Source organism: Papio anubis, chromosome 1 (genome assembly GCF_008728515.1).
Source record: "Papio anubis isolate 15944 chromosome 1, Panubis1.0, whole genome shotgun sequence".
NCBI classification, from domain to species: domain Eukaryota; kingdom Metazoa; phylum Chordata; class Mammalia; order Primates; family Cercopithecidae; genus Papio; species Papio anubis.
Window position 1 is genome coordinate 214,812,030 of NC_044976.1, and position 17,755 is coordinate 214,829,784.

The 17,755-nt window shown below is 48.5% G+C and overlaps 1 protein-coding gene across 1 annotated transcript in view; it reads left to right on the forward strand.

Moving 5' to 3' along the window:
* LOC101017432 (kinesin-like protein KIF26B) overlaps nt 1-17,755 on the forward strand; it is a 429,407-nt gene that overhangs the window by 60,145 nt on the left and 351,507 nt on the right. The window contains exon 2 of the mRNA XM_031667904.1: nt 16,858-17,391. Coding sequence (XP_031523764.1) covers nt 16,993-17,391 — 399 coding nt within the window. The 5' untranslated portion in view covers nt 16,858-16,992. The remainder of the gene's footprint in view (nt 1-16,857; nt 17,392-17,755) is intronic.

Below are 17,755 nucleotides of genomic sequence, written 5' to 3' on the forward strand. Positions count from 1 at the left end.
TAAAAATCTTCTTGGTATCCTCCTGACCACATCATTGGGAGTATAAAAAAGTGCAGAGAATATATATATATATTTACATAAATACTGCACATCACATTTCCCCTAAGGAAATTCAGCCAGCGGTTCTGAAGACCGCTGGGCTGGAGCTGTCCGGGTTGGTGGACTCGCCGGAGTCTGGGGTAGCTTAGCCTGTTCAGAGGTGTGTACAGGGCTGAGGACCTTCTGGGCATAACAGAGTCATTCATCTGGTCAGTGGCCACATGAAGACACAGATCTTGCCAAATCAGATTCTCCTTCTTTCTACTGGAGGTCTGGTGACTTTACCGGTGTCAGTTCAGCCCCTTCTGGATAACAAAGGGCTCAGCAAGCAGCAGGTCGTTATGGAGCTTCACAGACCACCATGAAACCCTTTGACCTTTTCTGAAGTCTGCCTTACGTCTTGGGCCACCGAACATTCTGCCAATCCTGAAGAACGTGTTCATTCCAGTCTTATCCTGGTGCAAAGTGTCCTTCTCATCTTTGGGCTGCTGTCTCCTGAGCAGGAATGCCGTCCCCACAGCTTTGACGATGGGTAGACTCTTGTATGTGACCTGGGGCCATGAAAGCCCGGGTTAAGCTGCATCCCAAGTGTTTTTCTAGCCAGCCATGCCCTGGGGGTGCTTTCCATTTTATTGGTCACGGAGCATTCAGGCCCTGCTCTAGGATCCCAGGTATGTATGGTCTCTGAGGAAAATTGACCACAGGTTGTGCAGGAGGAGCCACCAGACCTGCCCGAGAGAGGACATCTCTGGTCTTTGATCCGCTGCTTGGAGACAATTCCAAGATCCCAGTGTATATGCGTGTGAAGTCTTCATGGGTAACTATCTTCAAAGCATTTAATGTTTCTCTTTCCTTGGCTGATAAGTAGGCTTATAATGGAAGTTCAGATGATGTGGGACTCTGTTGGTTTGTCCTTCTGGAAAATCCCACTCCTCTTCCTGGTCACCACAGCAGTGAGGGGAGGAGGGCAAGGAATTGACTCCTCACATGTATTCTAACAAGCGTGGGACAGAGCACACAGGACATGGATCTTACTGTAGACCTGGGAAGACACTGAGCCACTTCCGGCTTTATCTTTTCTGACCTATGCATTGGGATAAACTTAGCTGAGTGCATTTCCCTGTCTGCATGGAGGGTCTGGAAAATGAGCCGGACATTGAGCTGGGCTTGCTACTTTGATCTTTGCCTCTCTCTAGAGCCAAACAAAGGCTTACCTGGGTGAGCCCTTTTGGGTCCTGTCATCCCTGTTGATATGTGGGCCTTGAGCTCCCTAGTTGCAAACTGCGAAGTGCATTGAATGAGAAGTGTGTGGCTTCTTCCCTGGCTATGCCTCGTCACGTGTTAAACGTAGGGAAAACTCAGCATTTGTAATAACATGTTGTGTTTATAGAGCTCTTCACAGAGTGCTTTGATGTCATTTAATCTTTACATCAACAGCAGGGGATAAGTGTTATCCTAGTCGTACGGATGAGGAAACGAAGGCTCAAGAAGACTGAATGATTTGGCCAAGGCTGTCAAACTAGAAAAGGCAAAGCTTGGACTGAAACCCAGGTCTTCAGAATTCAGGGCCAGAGCTCTGGCCAGTCTGTTGACTCCTTTGTCAGCTCCCCAGACGAAGATGAGGAGCTGTTTTCTGTTTTGAGACTTTGATTATAGCTTGTTTTGTAATACGCCGTGAAGGTTCAGACCATGTTTGTGTTTAGCACCTACAAAAGGACCTGGCCCAATTAGACACCTAATAAGTGTTTTATAAATGCATGAAATTAGTGAGTGAAGAGGTGAATGAATGGATATATTGAATGAATAGATTAACTAGGCAAAAACTTACCTGTCTGCATTTGTATTGCATGAAAAAATGAGATTTAAAGTTTTAGAATGTGACTGTGTGTATGGGAGAGATCTTCCCTAAATCTTTCACTTCTTCTGATTGTCTATCAATAGGGAAGGTCCAAGTCCCGTCCATAGTCGTGTTTCTCAAATATTCTCAAATTGTGTTGAAACCTGTAACCAAAACCAAAATTAAAATTGATTTTACAGTGTCTTCTGGGTTTCATTCTGCAGTTCCTACCTCCAGTGTTTGTTTGTTTGTTTTCCTTTTTGAGACAGAGTCTCATTCCATCACTCAGACTGGAGGGCAGTGGCACGATCTCAGCTCACTGCAACCTCCGCCTCCCAGGCTCAAGCAATTCTCCTGCCACAGCCTCCTGACTAGCTGGGATTACAGGTGCCCTCCACCAAGCCTGGCTAATGTTTGTATTTTCAGTAGGAATGGGTTTTCATAATGTTGGCCAGGTTGGTCTCGAACTCCTAACTGGAAATAATCCACCAACCTTGGCCTCCCAAAGTGCTGGGATTCTAGGCATGAGCCACTGTGCCTGGCCCACCTACTTCGAGTTTCAAGTCACCAGGGAAATACTTGGAGCACAGTTTTGTCATTTTAATCCTTTTGTGGACCACAACCATCACTTTATGAACATTTCTATAGCTAACTTTTTCAGAATTGATTCAAGGAAAAGTGATAGAGGCAGGTGGGGTGAGGGAGGTGAGTTTTCTTTGCAGTTTTGGGAATTCCAACTCCTGAGCCTGTCTTCCTAGCCCCACACTGGTTTCCCCAGCCCCACGACGAGGGCTATCTTAGTGGTTTCTTCCCACAGAGACATACGTGTGTGTGTGTGTGTGTGTGTGAGTGTGTAGAGTGGGGAAAAGGTGAGAAGTAGCTTTCTTGCTACTCTGAATGCATTCATAGACTTTTTTGCTTTTTACTCTTTCCACTGAGTTTGCTCATATTCTTCATAAGATTATCACATTAGAGGTTTTGGAGTTGTAGTGGCTGTTGTTTTAAGTTTCTTGTAGAATTAATTTACATAAGTAGACAATGTACATGAATTGATTGATTCAAATCTGTGTCTTATAGGGTCTGTTAAAGATAGTCAGAAGGCTGTCTTTTAAAATGTGAGGACAAATCAGTTTAACAGTATAGCAGAGAAGTACTGCTGTGCTCTGTCAAATTCTAGGCTTCTGTGTGTTGGAATGACTAGAGGCAGCAGGGAGAGGGGTCCGGTTTACTCACCCTCTCTCCCTCTTTCACATACTAACTTGGGCTTGTGGTTGAGGTGATGCAGGAACATCTAGAAGCATCATTCAAAACAGCCTCAGCCTTTACTCAGATGCTCAAGATGTTCTGCCAGCTCTTCCTACCATGTAAGTCCTCTGAGAAGCCAGTGAAGATGGCAGCCTCTAAAGAGGTTAGCTTTATTTATTTGAGGGGTGGTAGGGGTGGCACACACTGAGGAAGATTTGGATCATGGCACATCTTTGTGGTCAGGTCCAGAAATCCTCATTGCCCTGCAGCCACCCAGGTCATGATTTATGAGGTGGGAGTCTGAGCTGAGAATGGCTGGCCGGTTCTCTGACTTCGTGGGTGTGTAATAGTTGGTTGCAACTGACTTCTCAGGAATGACAGTTACTGACTGGAGCTGACAGGTGTGGTCAGGTTCTTGGAGAAAGGCTTCCTGCCTCTCCTGCCCTCCCCACCACCATCCTGCTTTATTTAAAGCTATTTTGGTGATGCTTTGCTCATCTCAGCGAATTTTCAGTTCAGACCTTTGCAGTAAAGATTATGAAAGAAAGAGGGGTAAGAAGTATGGCTGAGTAGCCTGTGATTAATTAGTCAGTCCCCAAATAAGCAAACAAGATGTCTCAGGATGGACGGTGAAATTTGGGACCTCACAGGTGGGTCTTGGAGTCATTAGTTGTGAATACAGACCCCTAAGTTCAGATGTTGCCAGGATTTTGCATCCTCTGCTTAAGGCTGTGTTGTTATTTCTGGTGTTTGTGAGTGAAAACAAAAGCGTGCAGCTCAGGTCCTTATCCTCTAAGGGTTTCCTCAGCCTGGGGCACCTCCCGCCAAAGGCGTCATCACCCCCCCACCAAGCCCATCCTGGCACAGTCTGGCACGAAGTCTGAGCTACATAAATGTGGTTTTATGAGGGAACAAAGCGATTTTTGGTTTTCTCTAGAATTGTACCACATTATATCTTCAAAATGACTGCCTTATCGTGGCTTTGGTTTTGCTTCTCCGAGAAGGAAACTGCAAAGTTACCATGATGAAAATCCAGCCAGAGGCTTGAAGTGATTTCATAGTAAAAGCCACCTCAGCTGTCTCCTCTCAAACCCAGGCCAAGAGGCAGAGATGCCAATGACAGACCCGGTGACCAGCCTCGTAAGCCATGAACCAGATCCGTGGTTTCACATGGCCAGGACCTCAGGGCCGCATCAGTCTCTTCCACCACACTCTCGTAAACAGCTGGTGACACTGTCAGCGGTGCCTCTGTCACCAGGAAGGGCAGTGGCCTGTGTAGCCAGATGGGGGGAGTTGGAGGCTGGGCCAGGCAGTCAGGATCTGCATTCCACCAGCCTGCGGGGTTCTCACAGCCAGGGGGCGCTGTGTCCACCTTGGGCGTGGCCATACACACCCACCATTCTAACCCCATTGCCGGCTACAACGCAAGAGTCAAAATATTTAAGAGAGCGTGCTGTTGAGAGTTCAGGACCTCCACACTGAGGCAAACCGAGGTAGAGGAGAGCCAGCCTTGGCTTCTGGGTTTAGAACACCCACCCTGCTGTCCTGCATCGGGATTCGTCTCCAAGGAGAGCAGGTGAGAAGGAATCAGAGGAGAGCACCTAGGCCTGGGTTTCACCCTTGACCCCACGGACATCTAGGACTTGATGATGATGATGATCATTTTTTTTTTTAGACGGAGTCTTGCTCTGTCACCCAGGCTGGAGGGCACTGGCGCGGTCTTGGCTCACTGCAAGCTCCGCCTTTCAGGTTCAGTCGATTCTCCTGCCTCAGCCTCCTGAGTGTCTAGGACTACAGGCACCCACCACCACACCCAGCTAATTTTTTTTTTTTTTTTTTTAATAGAGACGGAGGTCTCACCTTGTTGGCCAGGCTGGTCTTGAACTCCTGACCTCAGGTGACCCGCAGGCCTCCCAAAGTGCTGGGATTATAGGCATGAGCCACTGCGCCCAGCCAGTGATTCTTTTTTCAGGTGCTGGGATGGGGGGTGGTGCTCTGCGCAGTGTAAGATGTTTAGCAGCATCCCTGGCCTCTACTCACTAGACATCAGTAGCCCTCTCCCAGTTGTGACAACCAAAAAATGTCTCCAGGTATTTCCTGATGTCCCCTGAGCATCAAAATCACCGTCTCCAGCCTGGGCAATAAGGCAAAACTCCGTCTCTACAAAAAATACAAAAATGAGCCGGGCATGGTGGCCTGCAGCTGTAGTCCCAGCTATCTGGGAGGCTGAGGTGGGAGGATCATCTGAGCCCAGGAGAGCGAGGTTGCAGTGAGCCGTGATCATACCGCTGCACTTCAGCCTGGGCAACAAAGTGAGACCCTGTCTCAAAAAAAAAAAAAAAAAAAAAAGGAAGAAAGAATTTTAAAAACTTACCAGCGGTTAAGAACCTCTGGAGGCCGGGTGCGGTGGCTCAAGCCTGTAATCCCAGCACTTTGGGAGGCCGAGGTGGGCGGATCACGAGGTCAGGAGATCGAGACCATCCCGGTTAACACGGTGAAACCCCATCTCTACTAAAAAATACAAAAAAAAATTAGCCGGGCGAGGTGACGGGCGCCTATAGTCCCAGCTACTCGGGAGGCTGAGGCAGGAGAATGGTGTGAACCCGGGGGGCAAAGCTTGCAGTGGCCCGAGATCACGCCACTGTACTCCAGCCTGGATGAAAGAGCGAGACTCCGTCTCAAAAAAAAAAAAAAAAGAAGAAAAAAAAAGAACCGCTGGAGTAGGGAGAGAATTTGGCGAAAAGACATCTGCATCTACCTTTAGTCTGCGGGCTGTGTCTCCAGGGCTGTTTATCATCGTCTTGAATTATTTTTTATGAAAAGCAGCAGCCCTCACGCGCAGGTGTTTGGAGGAGTTGCAATTCATTGGGTGGAGGGCAGAGTGTCTCCTGAAATCCTCAGCTCCTGTCTGAAGGCCACGGCTGGGGTTAGGTACTTGAACAGGAGAGGCAGATGTCCCTGTCTACTTCTTCCTTCTCCCTGCTCCTCTCGGTCTTCCTTCCCATCCCCTCCTCTGTGACAGCACACCACACCGTCACCTGAGGTGCTCGTCAGCATGCAGATTCCAGAGCCCGGCTCCCCAGAGATTCTGATACAGGGGGCCTGGGAGGGGGCCTGGAAACCTGCCTCACTGTGAGCTTTTCAGGTGACTCTGCACAGGGCGCATGGTGAGGTCACACTTTGAGAAACAGGCCGTAGAGGGCTTTCTGAACACACAAGCCCTCCCAGTCCTCCCAGGATACTATAAAGTCTAGCAGAAACAAGCAAGAAAGACAACTATACTGGCAAACGTGACAAAAGCAAAAAGGGATAAAAATTCCTAAGAAAGTCCAGGCGTGGCAACTCATGCCTGTGATCCCAGCACTTTGGGAGGCCGAGGTGGGTGGATCACCTGAGATCAGGAATTTGAGAGCAGCTTGGCCAACATGGTGAAACTCTGTCTCTACTAAAAGTACAAAAATTAGCTGGGCGTGGTGGCGGGCGTCTGTAATCCCAGGGTACTCGAGAGGCTGAGGCAGGAGACTTGCTTGAACCTGGGAGGCAGAGGTTGCAGTGAGCCAAGATTGCACCACTGCACTCCAGCCTGGGCGAGAGAGTGAGACTGTCTCAAAAGAAAAAACAAAAAATTAAAAAATTCCTAAGAAAGATGAAGCTAATTGATGTGGGAACCTCTGTCACTGAAAATGGATTCATCAAGTCATCGATTCATTCGACACATGGCTTCTGTGTGCCTACTTGACTTCAGGCATTATTCTAGGCATGACACATTCAGCGGTGGACAACACAGACAAATGTCCCTGCTGTCACCTAGTTTATATTTTGCAGGGGGAGACAGACAATGAGTGGAATCTAGTTAGAAGGGGGCCGTGCTGTAGAGAGAATTAAAGCAGAGAAAGGTAGTTAGGGAGTGTTGGGGCCAGTTTGCAACTGTCGTTAGATGATCCAGGAAGGCCTCATTGACAAGGTGACCCTTGAGACCTTGAAGCTGGTAGGAGATGGTCAGGCAGATATCTGCAGGTGAAAGTATTCCTTGCAGGAGGAACAGCAAGTACATCACTGAGCTGGGAGTGGACATTCCTGGTGTGTTCAAGGAACAGCCAGAAGGCTTTCATGGCTGGTGCAGGCTGAGTCAGGGAGCAGGTATAGGAGCTGAGGGCAGAGAGGGACCAGGAGGCTGAGTCCTGCAGAACCCATGGCAGGGACATTGACTTTGACTCTGAAGGAAGTAGGGTGGGGGCCAGGGGAGGATTTTAAGCCGAGGACTGCCAGGATCAGATTTAAGATTTAAAAGGATCACCTCGGCTGCTGCCTTGAGAGTGGACTCCAGGGGGGCAAGAGTAGAAGTTATCATGACTATTCAAATTATGGCACAGTTTCTGCCCCCTAGGAATTTACCGTGATGGTGGAGATAGAACATGTACAGCTCTAGTAAGGAAATGTTTGCTGAGTGCCATGAATGACTCAGAGAAGTACCGCGAGAGTCAGCGAAGCAGCGAAGGGAGACATCCTTTCTCGGAGTCAGACTTCACGGAAGAGCTGGGCCTTAGGATGAACGAACAAGACTTTGTTTTTTTAGTGTGGTACATAATTCACCATTCACATCCAGTGAACGGTACACATTTAAAGCGTACACTTCGGTATTTTTGGACATATGTGTCCACCCATGATGCTATCCCCACAATTACAATACTGCACGTATCCATTACCCCCGAAAGTTTTCTCGTGCTTGATGAGGGAGAGAGGGAGTTAACATCAGGGCAGGAGCCAGCGCGAAGGTGCAGAGGCTGGGAAATGTAGGGGCTTCCATGGGACAGAGGGAGGCTGGTGCGGGCGCTCCTGGCGGAAGTGAGGGACGTGTGACAAGGTGGCCTGAAGAAAATTGTGTAGGGCCACAAGGGTTAGTTAGGTCACAGGGGAATGATGCAAGTACTTAAATTTGTTGTAGGACACGGTCAAATGACTTATTTGTTAACATTTCATTTTTTTTGTTTTTTGTGTTGAGACATGCTCTCACTCTGTTGCCCAGGCAAGACGGCAGAGGCGCCATCGTAGCTCGCTGCATCCTCAGCCTCCTGGGCTCAAGGGATCCTCCCACCTCAGCCTCCTGAGTAGCTGGGACTAAAGGCATGCACCACCACACCTGGCTCATTTTTGTATTTTTTGTAGAAATGGGATTCACCATGTTGCCCAGGCTGGTCTCAAACTTCAGAGCTCAAGGGATCTGCCCACCTCAGTTTCCCAAAGTGCAGGGATTACAGGAGTGAGCCATCACTCCCGGCCAAAATTTTACCTTTTGAAAACAATGGCAACACCACCAAATTTTAGATATTTAATCTTTTTGTAGTAAGTTTAAGAAAACACAGCCAAGGGTGGATCACGAGGTCAGGTGATTGAGACCATCCTGGTTAGCACAGTGAAACCCTGTCTCTGATAAAAATACAAAAAATCAGCTGGGCTTGGTGGCGGGTGCCTGTAGTCCCAGCTGCTTGGGAGGCTGAGGCAGGAGAATGGCGTGAACCCGGGAGGCAGAGCTTGCAGTGTGCCGAGATCACTCCATTGCACTCCAGCCTGGGTGACAGAGCGAGACTCTGTCTCAAAAACAAAACAAAACAAGAAAACACAGTCAAGTACATTTATGTAGTATTTCATGCATATGAAATCAATTACAAGAAAAAGAAACATTAAGCAATTTCATAATTACATAATTAACAGAATCCTTAATAGCCTTAGACTAATTCAACTACTTGCAGATTGAAAATAATTCCATTTGCTGCCTGCTGGCGCATTAAAGCCTATATGTACAAAATACATCTAGTCTAGATAGGCTTTAGGAATTTAAAAGTAATATTTTAGTGCATTCTACTAGAATCCTGGTTAGTGCTTATATGTGTATAGTTCAGCACTTTATTTTTGTGTCATGTTGAACATGAACTTTAAAGTTAAGGGAAACATTTTAAGTTTGTAGTAAGAACCTACTTTCCCATCGTAAGCTCTGAATCTATTTGTGAAAGGATCCTATTTCCCCACAGCCAAGGGAGAGACTGGAGAACAAGGATTTTCAGGGTTGAAGATACGCTGATGTGAAATCAGGTTTCTCTTTTTTTCTCTTTTTTTCTTGAGACAGTCACGCTCTGTTGCTCAGGCTGGAGTGCAGTGGCGCAGTCTCGGCTCACTGCAGCCTCTGCCTCCTGCGTTTCAGCGATTCTCCTGCCTCAACCTCCTGGGTAGCTGGGATTACTTGCACGCACCACCATGCCTGGCTAATTTTTGTATTTTTAGTAGAGAAGGTTTTACTATGTTGGCCAGGCTGGTCTCGAACCCCTGACCTCAAGTGATCCTCCTGCTCGGCCTCCCAAAGGGTGAGGGTTACAAGAGTGAGCCACCGCATCCGGCCTAGGTTTCTCTTTCTACATCTCCTGGGAAAAGTTTGGCAGCTCCTAGGAGACACTGACCAGTTAGTTGCTGGGTCTGTGATTCGAATAGGACATCTAGCAAAGACCCCATGAAGCATTACTCACTCTTGCGGGAGAAATGAGGAATTTTCAGTAGACTGTTACAATGAGAAGTATCAGATTCTTAGTTGCATGGAAATGAATGCCTCTTGGAGTGTTTCGTCTTTTAAAATAGAGAAGGAAGCTGAGAGTCATTCAGGCCACGCTCAGAGATGTCAGCTCAGGAACTCCAGAACCCAGTATTATTTTGATTTTTTTTTCTTTTTTGTAGAGATGGGTTTTCCTCATGTCGTCGAGGCTGATCTCGAACTCCTGGCTTAAGTGATCCACCTGCCTGGCTTTGGGCTCCCAAAGTGCTGGGATTACAGGTGTGAGCCACTGCACCCAGCCTATTGTGATTTTTTTCTTTCTTTTTTTATTCTGAGACAGGGTCTCACTATGTCATCCAGGCTGGAGTGCAGTGGCACCATCTCAGGTCACTGCAACCTCCGCCTCCCAGATTCAAGCGATTCTCATGCCTCAGCCTCCTGAGTAGCTGGGATTACAGGCACCTACCACCACCCCCGGCTAATTTTTCTATTTTTAGTAGAGATGGGGTTTCTCCATGTTGGCCAGGCTGGTCTCAAACTCTTGATCTCAAGTGATCCACCCACCTCAGCCTCCCAAAATGCTGGGATTACAGGTATGAGCCACCATGCCCGGCCTGATTTCTTTCAAGAAGGCTTTGACTTGACCAGATGTAGGAGGTGGTTAAGTGAACATCATATGTTCCTTTCTTTATCATCCTCTCTGTTCTTAATTGCAAAAGTGCCAAATCCTCCTAGATAAAAGAAAGCCCTAAAATCATTGTCACCATCCTCCTTATCCTCATCACCACCATTATATGAAGGTCTAAATTTATGCAAGTTACTGTATTAGATACTGAGACTAGTCACATTGATAATAATTACTACCATTTATTTAACGGTGATAATAATTACTACCATTTATTTAGCATTTACCAAGGACCAGGTCTGTGCTAAAAATGTTGCGCATATTATCACATTTAATTCTTACTTAACTCAATAAAATAAGTATAATTATCAACTCCCATAAGGAGACTGAAGCTTGGATAGATTTGTGAAAAATGGCTCCTGGTCACTCAGCTACTAAGTAATAGAGGCAGGACTCGAACCTCCCATACCCTTAACCAAAAGTTTTCAAAGTACTCAACACTGTCCATACCATCTAGTTGGAAAAGATGAGACCTAGACATAAAAACTGGCTGGGTGAAGTGGCTCATGCCTGTAATCCCAGAACTTTGGGAGGCCGAGGTGGGCAGATCACCTGAGGTCAGGAGTTCAAGACCAGCTTGGCCAACATGGTAAAACTCCGTCAGTACTAAAAATACAAAACAATTACCCGGGCGTGGCGGTGAACGCCTGTAGTCCCATCTACTTGGGAGGCTGAGGCAAGAGAATTGCTTGATGCAATGAGCCAAAATCACGCCACTGCTCTCCAACCTGGGCAACAGAGCAAGACTCTGTCTCAAAAATCAGTCAATAAAAGCTCTTTCAGGGGTTGTGATGAGAAATGACTCACCCATTCTTTTGAGTAATTTATGAACTGTTCTTAATCACGTTAAGTTCTAATTAAACATCTCCCTTTTCTTTTGAAGTGGAAAAGTCTTGCCATCCGCAATACTTTTTTCACATGTTGCAGCAAGCAGCCCTGTTAATTGCATTCTCACCTGCCTTTGGCCCTCCCAGCTGCCTCACTTGCGGAACACGATCATTCAAACTGAAGTCATTCGTGGGACCACCCCTCTCTGCAGTAATCCGGAGCAGAATCACTTAGGCTGGGCATAGCCGCTGCCTCCCAGGATAATTCGGTTTCTTATGTAGAACAACTGCGGTCTGACATTTAACGTTTCTTCCTCTGGAGAGTACTTTTTTCTTTTTTTTGTCTCGTGAACTTATTACCCAGCGTGCCTTTATGCCTTTACATTCAGTGCGTTCACGTGCTCAGCGCGGCGTTCGTGTGTGATCCTCATCACTGGGTGAAGGGCTGTTGGCTTACAAAGCAGACTGGGAACAATGACAAACCTTGGGTTCAGACTCCGGATAGGCCAGAAGGAAGTTTCTACCTGAGTTTTATGCTAATCAAGCAGGGGTGCAGGCGATCAAGCAGGGGTGCAGGGGTGCACCTGCTATCTCAGGGCATGGCCTCATTGCTGTCACTACTGCAGTTGTTATTTTGGCTGTCTCAGGCCTCACCTGGTGCAAACCCTCATTCTAACACACCCTGTGTTCTTTCAAATATCCCTCCCTCTTCTTTCCCCGTCTTTCGAGAATGCGCTGTGCTTGTGTCCTCTTTGCCAATCAGAGTGAGCCGCTTGGGGACTTTCGTCCATGTACATGTTGTGTCAGTAGAACCTTGAGGGTGGTGACTTCCCCACCCGGGGCCACGGGACGTGATTCCTTTGTCAGACGTTCTGATTGGTTTCTGGCTTCCCTCTGCGGTGGTCGCATGCCTGTGTGTAGGGAGCTGCAGGAACAACAGGGATCAAGGACACTGACATTCCGCCGGCCGCCGGTAAACTCCTGCTGTGTAGATTCAGCGTGATAACGGGGCGAAGAGAGTCTCGTGGTGAGAAATACTCTGGGTGAGAATGACCCTCTGGGTCTCCTTCGTCCTTCACGGCCCATGAAGCACAGGCGGAACATGAGGTGCAAAGGTCAGGGAGCTGATGAGCATCGACGAACAAAATCTTCCTGAGGAAGGGCCGGGTGTGGTGGCTCACGCCTGTAATCCCAGCACTTTGGGAGGCCAAGGCGGGCGCATCACGAGGTCAAGAGATCAAGACCATCCTGGCCAACATGGTGAAACCCCATCTCTACTAAAAATACAAAAATGAGCTGGGTGTGGTGGTGCGTGCCTGTAATCCCAGCTACTCAGGAGGCTGAGGCAGGAGAATTGCTTGAACCGGGGAGGCGGAGGTTGCAGTGAGCTGAGATCGTGCCACTGCACTCCAGCCTGGGCAACAGTATATTCTTTATTTCAGCACTTACTTTTGGTAAGCTATGGCTGTTGACCGTTCCTTTTTGAAGTTCTGAGTTGTACTAAAATGTTTATGTATAATGTGTGGAGAAGCACTTGATTTACTGAGGCCTATTGATGATAAGAACTCACAAAGGGTTTTAGATCAAGGGTGGCTTCATTGAAAAAACACCTCTGACATCAGCCAGCAACTGCGTTTTCTTTAAAGACTCTCAATCTCAGCTTTTCCCTGGATGAGAGAGGAATGGGTTGTTGGCTACTTCCTGGCTGTCTGTGGTGGTCGTATGGCTGGCGGGCCCAGCTGTGCTGAATGGCTGTGTTGGCGCTTGCTGGGCTTGCTTTGGCTGGCACAGGTACCTAAGTGGAGGACAGGTGTGAGGGGTGGGAGTTGGTGCTGATGTCTTGTGAACCCCGGGGGAGCACTGAGCTCCATGTATGTATGGATTGGTCCTGTGAGTCACTACAGACTGGGCTGGAGGTGGCAGCAGAGGCATGTGGCATTGGGTAGTGCAGGAACCAAGAAGGCCCCCTGGACTGTGAACTCCCAGAGAATGGGTATTATTCTCGTGCACCCTCAGAGCCCCAGCCTGGGGCAACGCTGGGCATGCTGGAAAACAAAATACCTACTTATTAAATGTCAGCAGCTGAGCCACAAATGGCAATATGCTGAATAAAGAAGGTGGTGCTTCAAGGGAGAGGAGTGAAATCAAGGGAGGAAAGAAAAGAGGGGCCCTCAGAACCAGGGGTGGCTCATGCGATTTCTGGAGAGTGGATGTGTCACTAGGTCAGAGCCAAATCCAGACTCCAAGGTCTAGCATCGAAAATAAACTGTGATGTGCAGACATGACTTCTCTCTCTCTCTCTCTCTCTCTTTTCTCTTCTTTTTTGAGATGAAATCTTGCTCTGTTGCCTGGCTGGAGTGCAGTGACATGATCTTGGTTCACTGCAACCTCCGCCTCCTGGGTTCAAGCGAATCTCACGCTTCAGCCTCCCGAGTAGCTGGGACTACAGGTGTGCGCCACCACACCTGGCTAATTTTTTCCTATTTTAGTAGAAATGGGGTTTCACCATGTTGGCCAGGATGGTCTCGATCTCTCCTGACCTTGTGATCCGCCCGCCTCGGCCTCCCAAAGTGCTGGGATTACAGGCGTGAGCCACCGCGCCCGGCTGACATGACTTCTCTTAGAGCTGCCTCCTTTCTGTGGCACTTCCTCCGTATGATTGGGTTAACAAAAATATTCTAAATAAGCAACTGATCTGAGGCTTTTTGAAACCAAACAGTTTGGTGCCTTGAAAGCATAAGCCATTGGTTATGTGAGAAAAACAAGAAAGTATATCTTTGCATATATTGGGGCACAAATCCCGTTTGAATGAATGAACATTTCCTGGTGAAAACATGGGGTTGGAACCCTTCTGTGTCTGTGGGAGAACAGGAATCTGTTGATGGATATGGCTCTTTGGCTTAAAGTGAAAAATCATGAACTGGTGGTCAAGAAGTCTAGGCATAGTCCACGCTTTTAACCCTCTGGGACCTGTGTATCTGTAAACGGGGGTGACGCTGTGTTCTGGAACGGTCCCGGAGGGGCCCTTTCAGGTCCTGCTACACCTCTGAGTTGTGATTGGAGACTCGCTGGCCCTGTCACTGAGGAAAACACCTCGAGGCATCACTTCCTCAATGAGATTCGAGGCTCGCTGGACCTGAACCGCCCACTGCTTCCCATCATTGTGTCTGGCTGTCTTGTGTCTCCCTCCTGAGCCACCCCTTGCTGCTGCAGTGTGAAGAGGCCTCTTGATTTATTAATCAATTAATCAGTGCACACTGAGGAGCTGTTCAGGGTAGTTAAACAGGGAAAACAAAAAGCTGGAGCCTGTAATCAAGATGGATCATAATTAAGAACCACCCCCCAACTGCTGCTCTTCCTGCCCCGCTCACTGCCTCACAGCTCCCTCCCCGCCTACAGCTCATCAAACCGCCTTCAGCTCTGATGGGGCTTCTACCCCATACAAGCCGACAGTGAATTTCAGAAGGGCCCATTTTCGCCCTAATGTCCTAGAGGGAAATAAGCCCTTAGATGAGCTTTATCCATTACCTGCAACGACCGTTGAGCCCCCAAAATGGCATTGTAGCCCTGTTCATGTATGCACAGACCATACTCTCCTCTCCCCATTCCCCATAAATGGAGTCATGGAGCTGGAAGGTCCTTCCCATCAGGAAAGGCCATGGCCCTGTGTGACAGACGAGAGGTTCAGTGAGGCTAAGTGAGTTGTCTGAGGTCACTACAGAACTGCAACGTTGGGCCGGGCATGCTGGCTCATGCCTGTAATCCCAGCACTTTGGGAGGCCGAGGCAGGTGGATCACGAGGTCAGGAGATCAAGACCATCCTGGCTAAGACGGTGAAACCCCGTCTCTACTAAAAAAAATACAAAAAACTAGCCGGGCGTGGTGGCGGGCACCTGTAGTCCCAGCTACTGGGGAGGAGGCTGAGGCAGGAGAATGGCGTGAACCCGGGCGGAGCTTGCAGTGAACTGAGATGGCCACTGCACTCAGCCTGGGTGACAGAGCCGAGACTCCGTCTCAAAAAATAGAACTCCAATGTCACAAGTGGCAGAACTGGAAACCATCTGATACTCAACGAACACTCCTCGTGCTCGTTTCTCTGTGTAATCCTTAAGCCAAGTAAATAAGCGACATTGTTCTCATTAAATCCATTTTCTGATTTCTTTTTCATAGGGGTCTCTGAGCTAGATTGTTATTTTATATATAAACATTTTATAAACATATATGACATATATAATAATAATATATAGTATTTTATAAGGTTTTCTGTCTATGTTGCTCAGGCCGGTCTCAAACTTCTGGCCCCAAGGGATCCTTCAGCTGCAGCCTCCCAAGTGGCTGGGATTATGGGTGCCAGCCACCGCACCTGGCAAGATTATTTCTTTTAGAGACATGTCTCACTCGGTTGCTCAGGCTGGAGTGCAGTGACGCTGTCCTAGCTCACCGCAGCCTCAGACTCCTGGGCTCAGGCAATTCTCCCACCTCAGGCTCCTGAGTGGCTGAGGCTACAGGTGTGTGCCACAGTGCCTGGCTAATTTTTAAATGTTTTATAAAGATGGGGTCTTACTATGTTGCCCAGGCAGGTCTTTGAACTCCTGGCGTCAAGTAGTCCTCCCACCTCAGCCTCCCAAGGTGCTTGGATTACAGGCCTGAACCACTGTGCCCAGCTGATATTTTGTAATAGTAGTTTTAGATGAAGTTTGAAGGGAAAGCCTATCTTGGACTGTTTTGCTTTGGTGGGTTAGAATATCGGATACCTGGATAGAGACATGGCCAGCTTCCCTAGGGCAAATAGTAAGCATGAGTTAATCTACACAGGTTTGCTCGGCTGCTGGTACAGGCTGGATCTCTGGGCCAGAATCTGTTTGGTTTGCTTCTGTTCCAGTGGTACTTAGCACACAATGCTGATAAGGCCAAGATTTTCTTAGAACACAATCTCTGTTCGAGGTTGCAAGTTGCACCTCCATCTGCTACTAACTTTCTGTGGTAACAGGAGGCCAAGGGGCCTCAGTGCATCGGTCCAGATTGCACTCACCCCGCGTCATGCCTGGACAAACGTTTGTTCCTTCTAATTGAACACCTTGGGAGAGCCCGGGGATGGCTATCATTCTTTAGTGGACATAAGAATAAGAATGTTCTTGCCAAGCGTCGTGGCTCACGCCTGTAATCCCAGCACTTTGGGAGGCTGAGGCGGGCGGATCACGAGGTCAGGAGATCGAGACCATTCTGGCTAACACGGTGAAACCCTGTCTCTACTAAAAGTACAAAAAATTAGCTGGGCGTGGTGGTGGGTGCCTGTAGTCCCAGCTACTCGGGAGGCTGATTGAACCCCGAGGCAAAGGTTGCAGTGAGTCGAGATCGTGCCATTGCACTCCAGCCTGGGAGACAGGGCGAGACTCTATCTCAAAACAAACAAACAAACAAACAAACAAACAAACAAACAAACAAATGTACTTGTTTGATTGGCCTGGCGAAGAAGATACTTAGAAGTCTTTTTTTTTTTTTTAACTTCTTTTTAAAAGTTTTCACTATAAAATTCTTACATTTGTCAAATGTGTTTATCAAAAATGGAGGCTTTTCTGCCAATGTAGCTTCTCATTTCTGTTGAATGCCAACCAAACTATCAAACTCTTGAGCAGCCTTGGAGTTATAGAACCTCCCTTTCCTCTGCTTCTGTGTTCTCCAGGACCCTACTTTCTCAGCTGTGATTCACGACAAACTCCAGGTCCCCAACACCATCCGGAAGGCATGGAATGACCGGGACAACCGCTGTGACATTTGCGCCACTCACCTGAACCAGCTGAAGCAGGAGGCCATCCAGATGGTGCTGGCCTTGGAGCAGGCAGCTAGCAGTGAGCACTATGACGCCTCGCCCGGCTCCCCGCCACCGCTCTCCAACATCCCCACCCTGGTGGGGTCCCGGCACGTGGGTGGGCTCCAGCAGCCCAGGGACTGGGCCTTTGTGCCTGCCCCCTATGCCACCTCCAACTACACAGGCTTCGTCAACAAGCACAGCAGCAAACCCAGCAGCCTTGGGGTCAGCAATGGGGCGGAAAAGAAGAGTGGATCCCCAACCCACCAGGCCAAGGTCAGCCTCCAGATGGCCACCAGTCCAAGCAATGGGAACATCCTCAATTCGGTGGCCATCCAGGCTCACCAGTACCTGGACGGCACCTGGTCCCTGTCGAGAACCAACGGGGTCACCCTGTACCCATACCAGGTAAGTAGCCTGGGTGAGCCAGGAAGAGCAGGGCTGGCTCGAGTCAAAGCAGAGAAGTGGGCAGCACTTCTTTCCTCTGCCTCCTCCTGGGAACTCAAAGCCTAGTGTTTCCATGTGGCCCCCACAGAGTTCTCATCAAGGTGCCCCACCCAGACCTGTCTGCTTTGAGAGGGTGCTGCTGTATCCTCCAAACCTTCCACACCTCCCCTTTCTCCACTCTTCAGTGTCTCCTTCCTGAGAGGCCCTGCTGGTCCAGACACTGCCAGCAGCTCCCCAGCCAGCAGGTTTACCACGTGGCATAGCCATGAAGAGGTAGGCCACAGAGATCCTTGGACTGGGGTCCAAGCTCCGACTTGTCCACTTA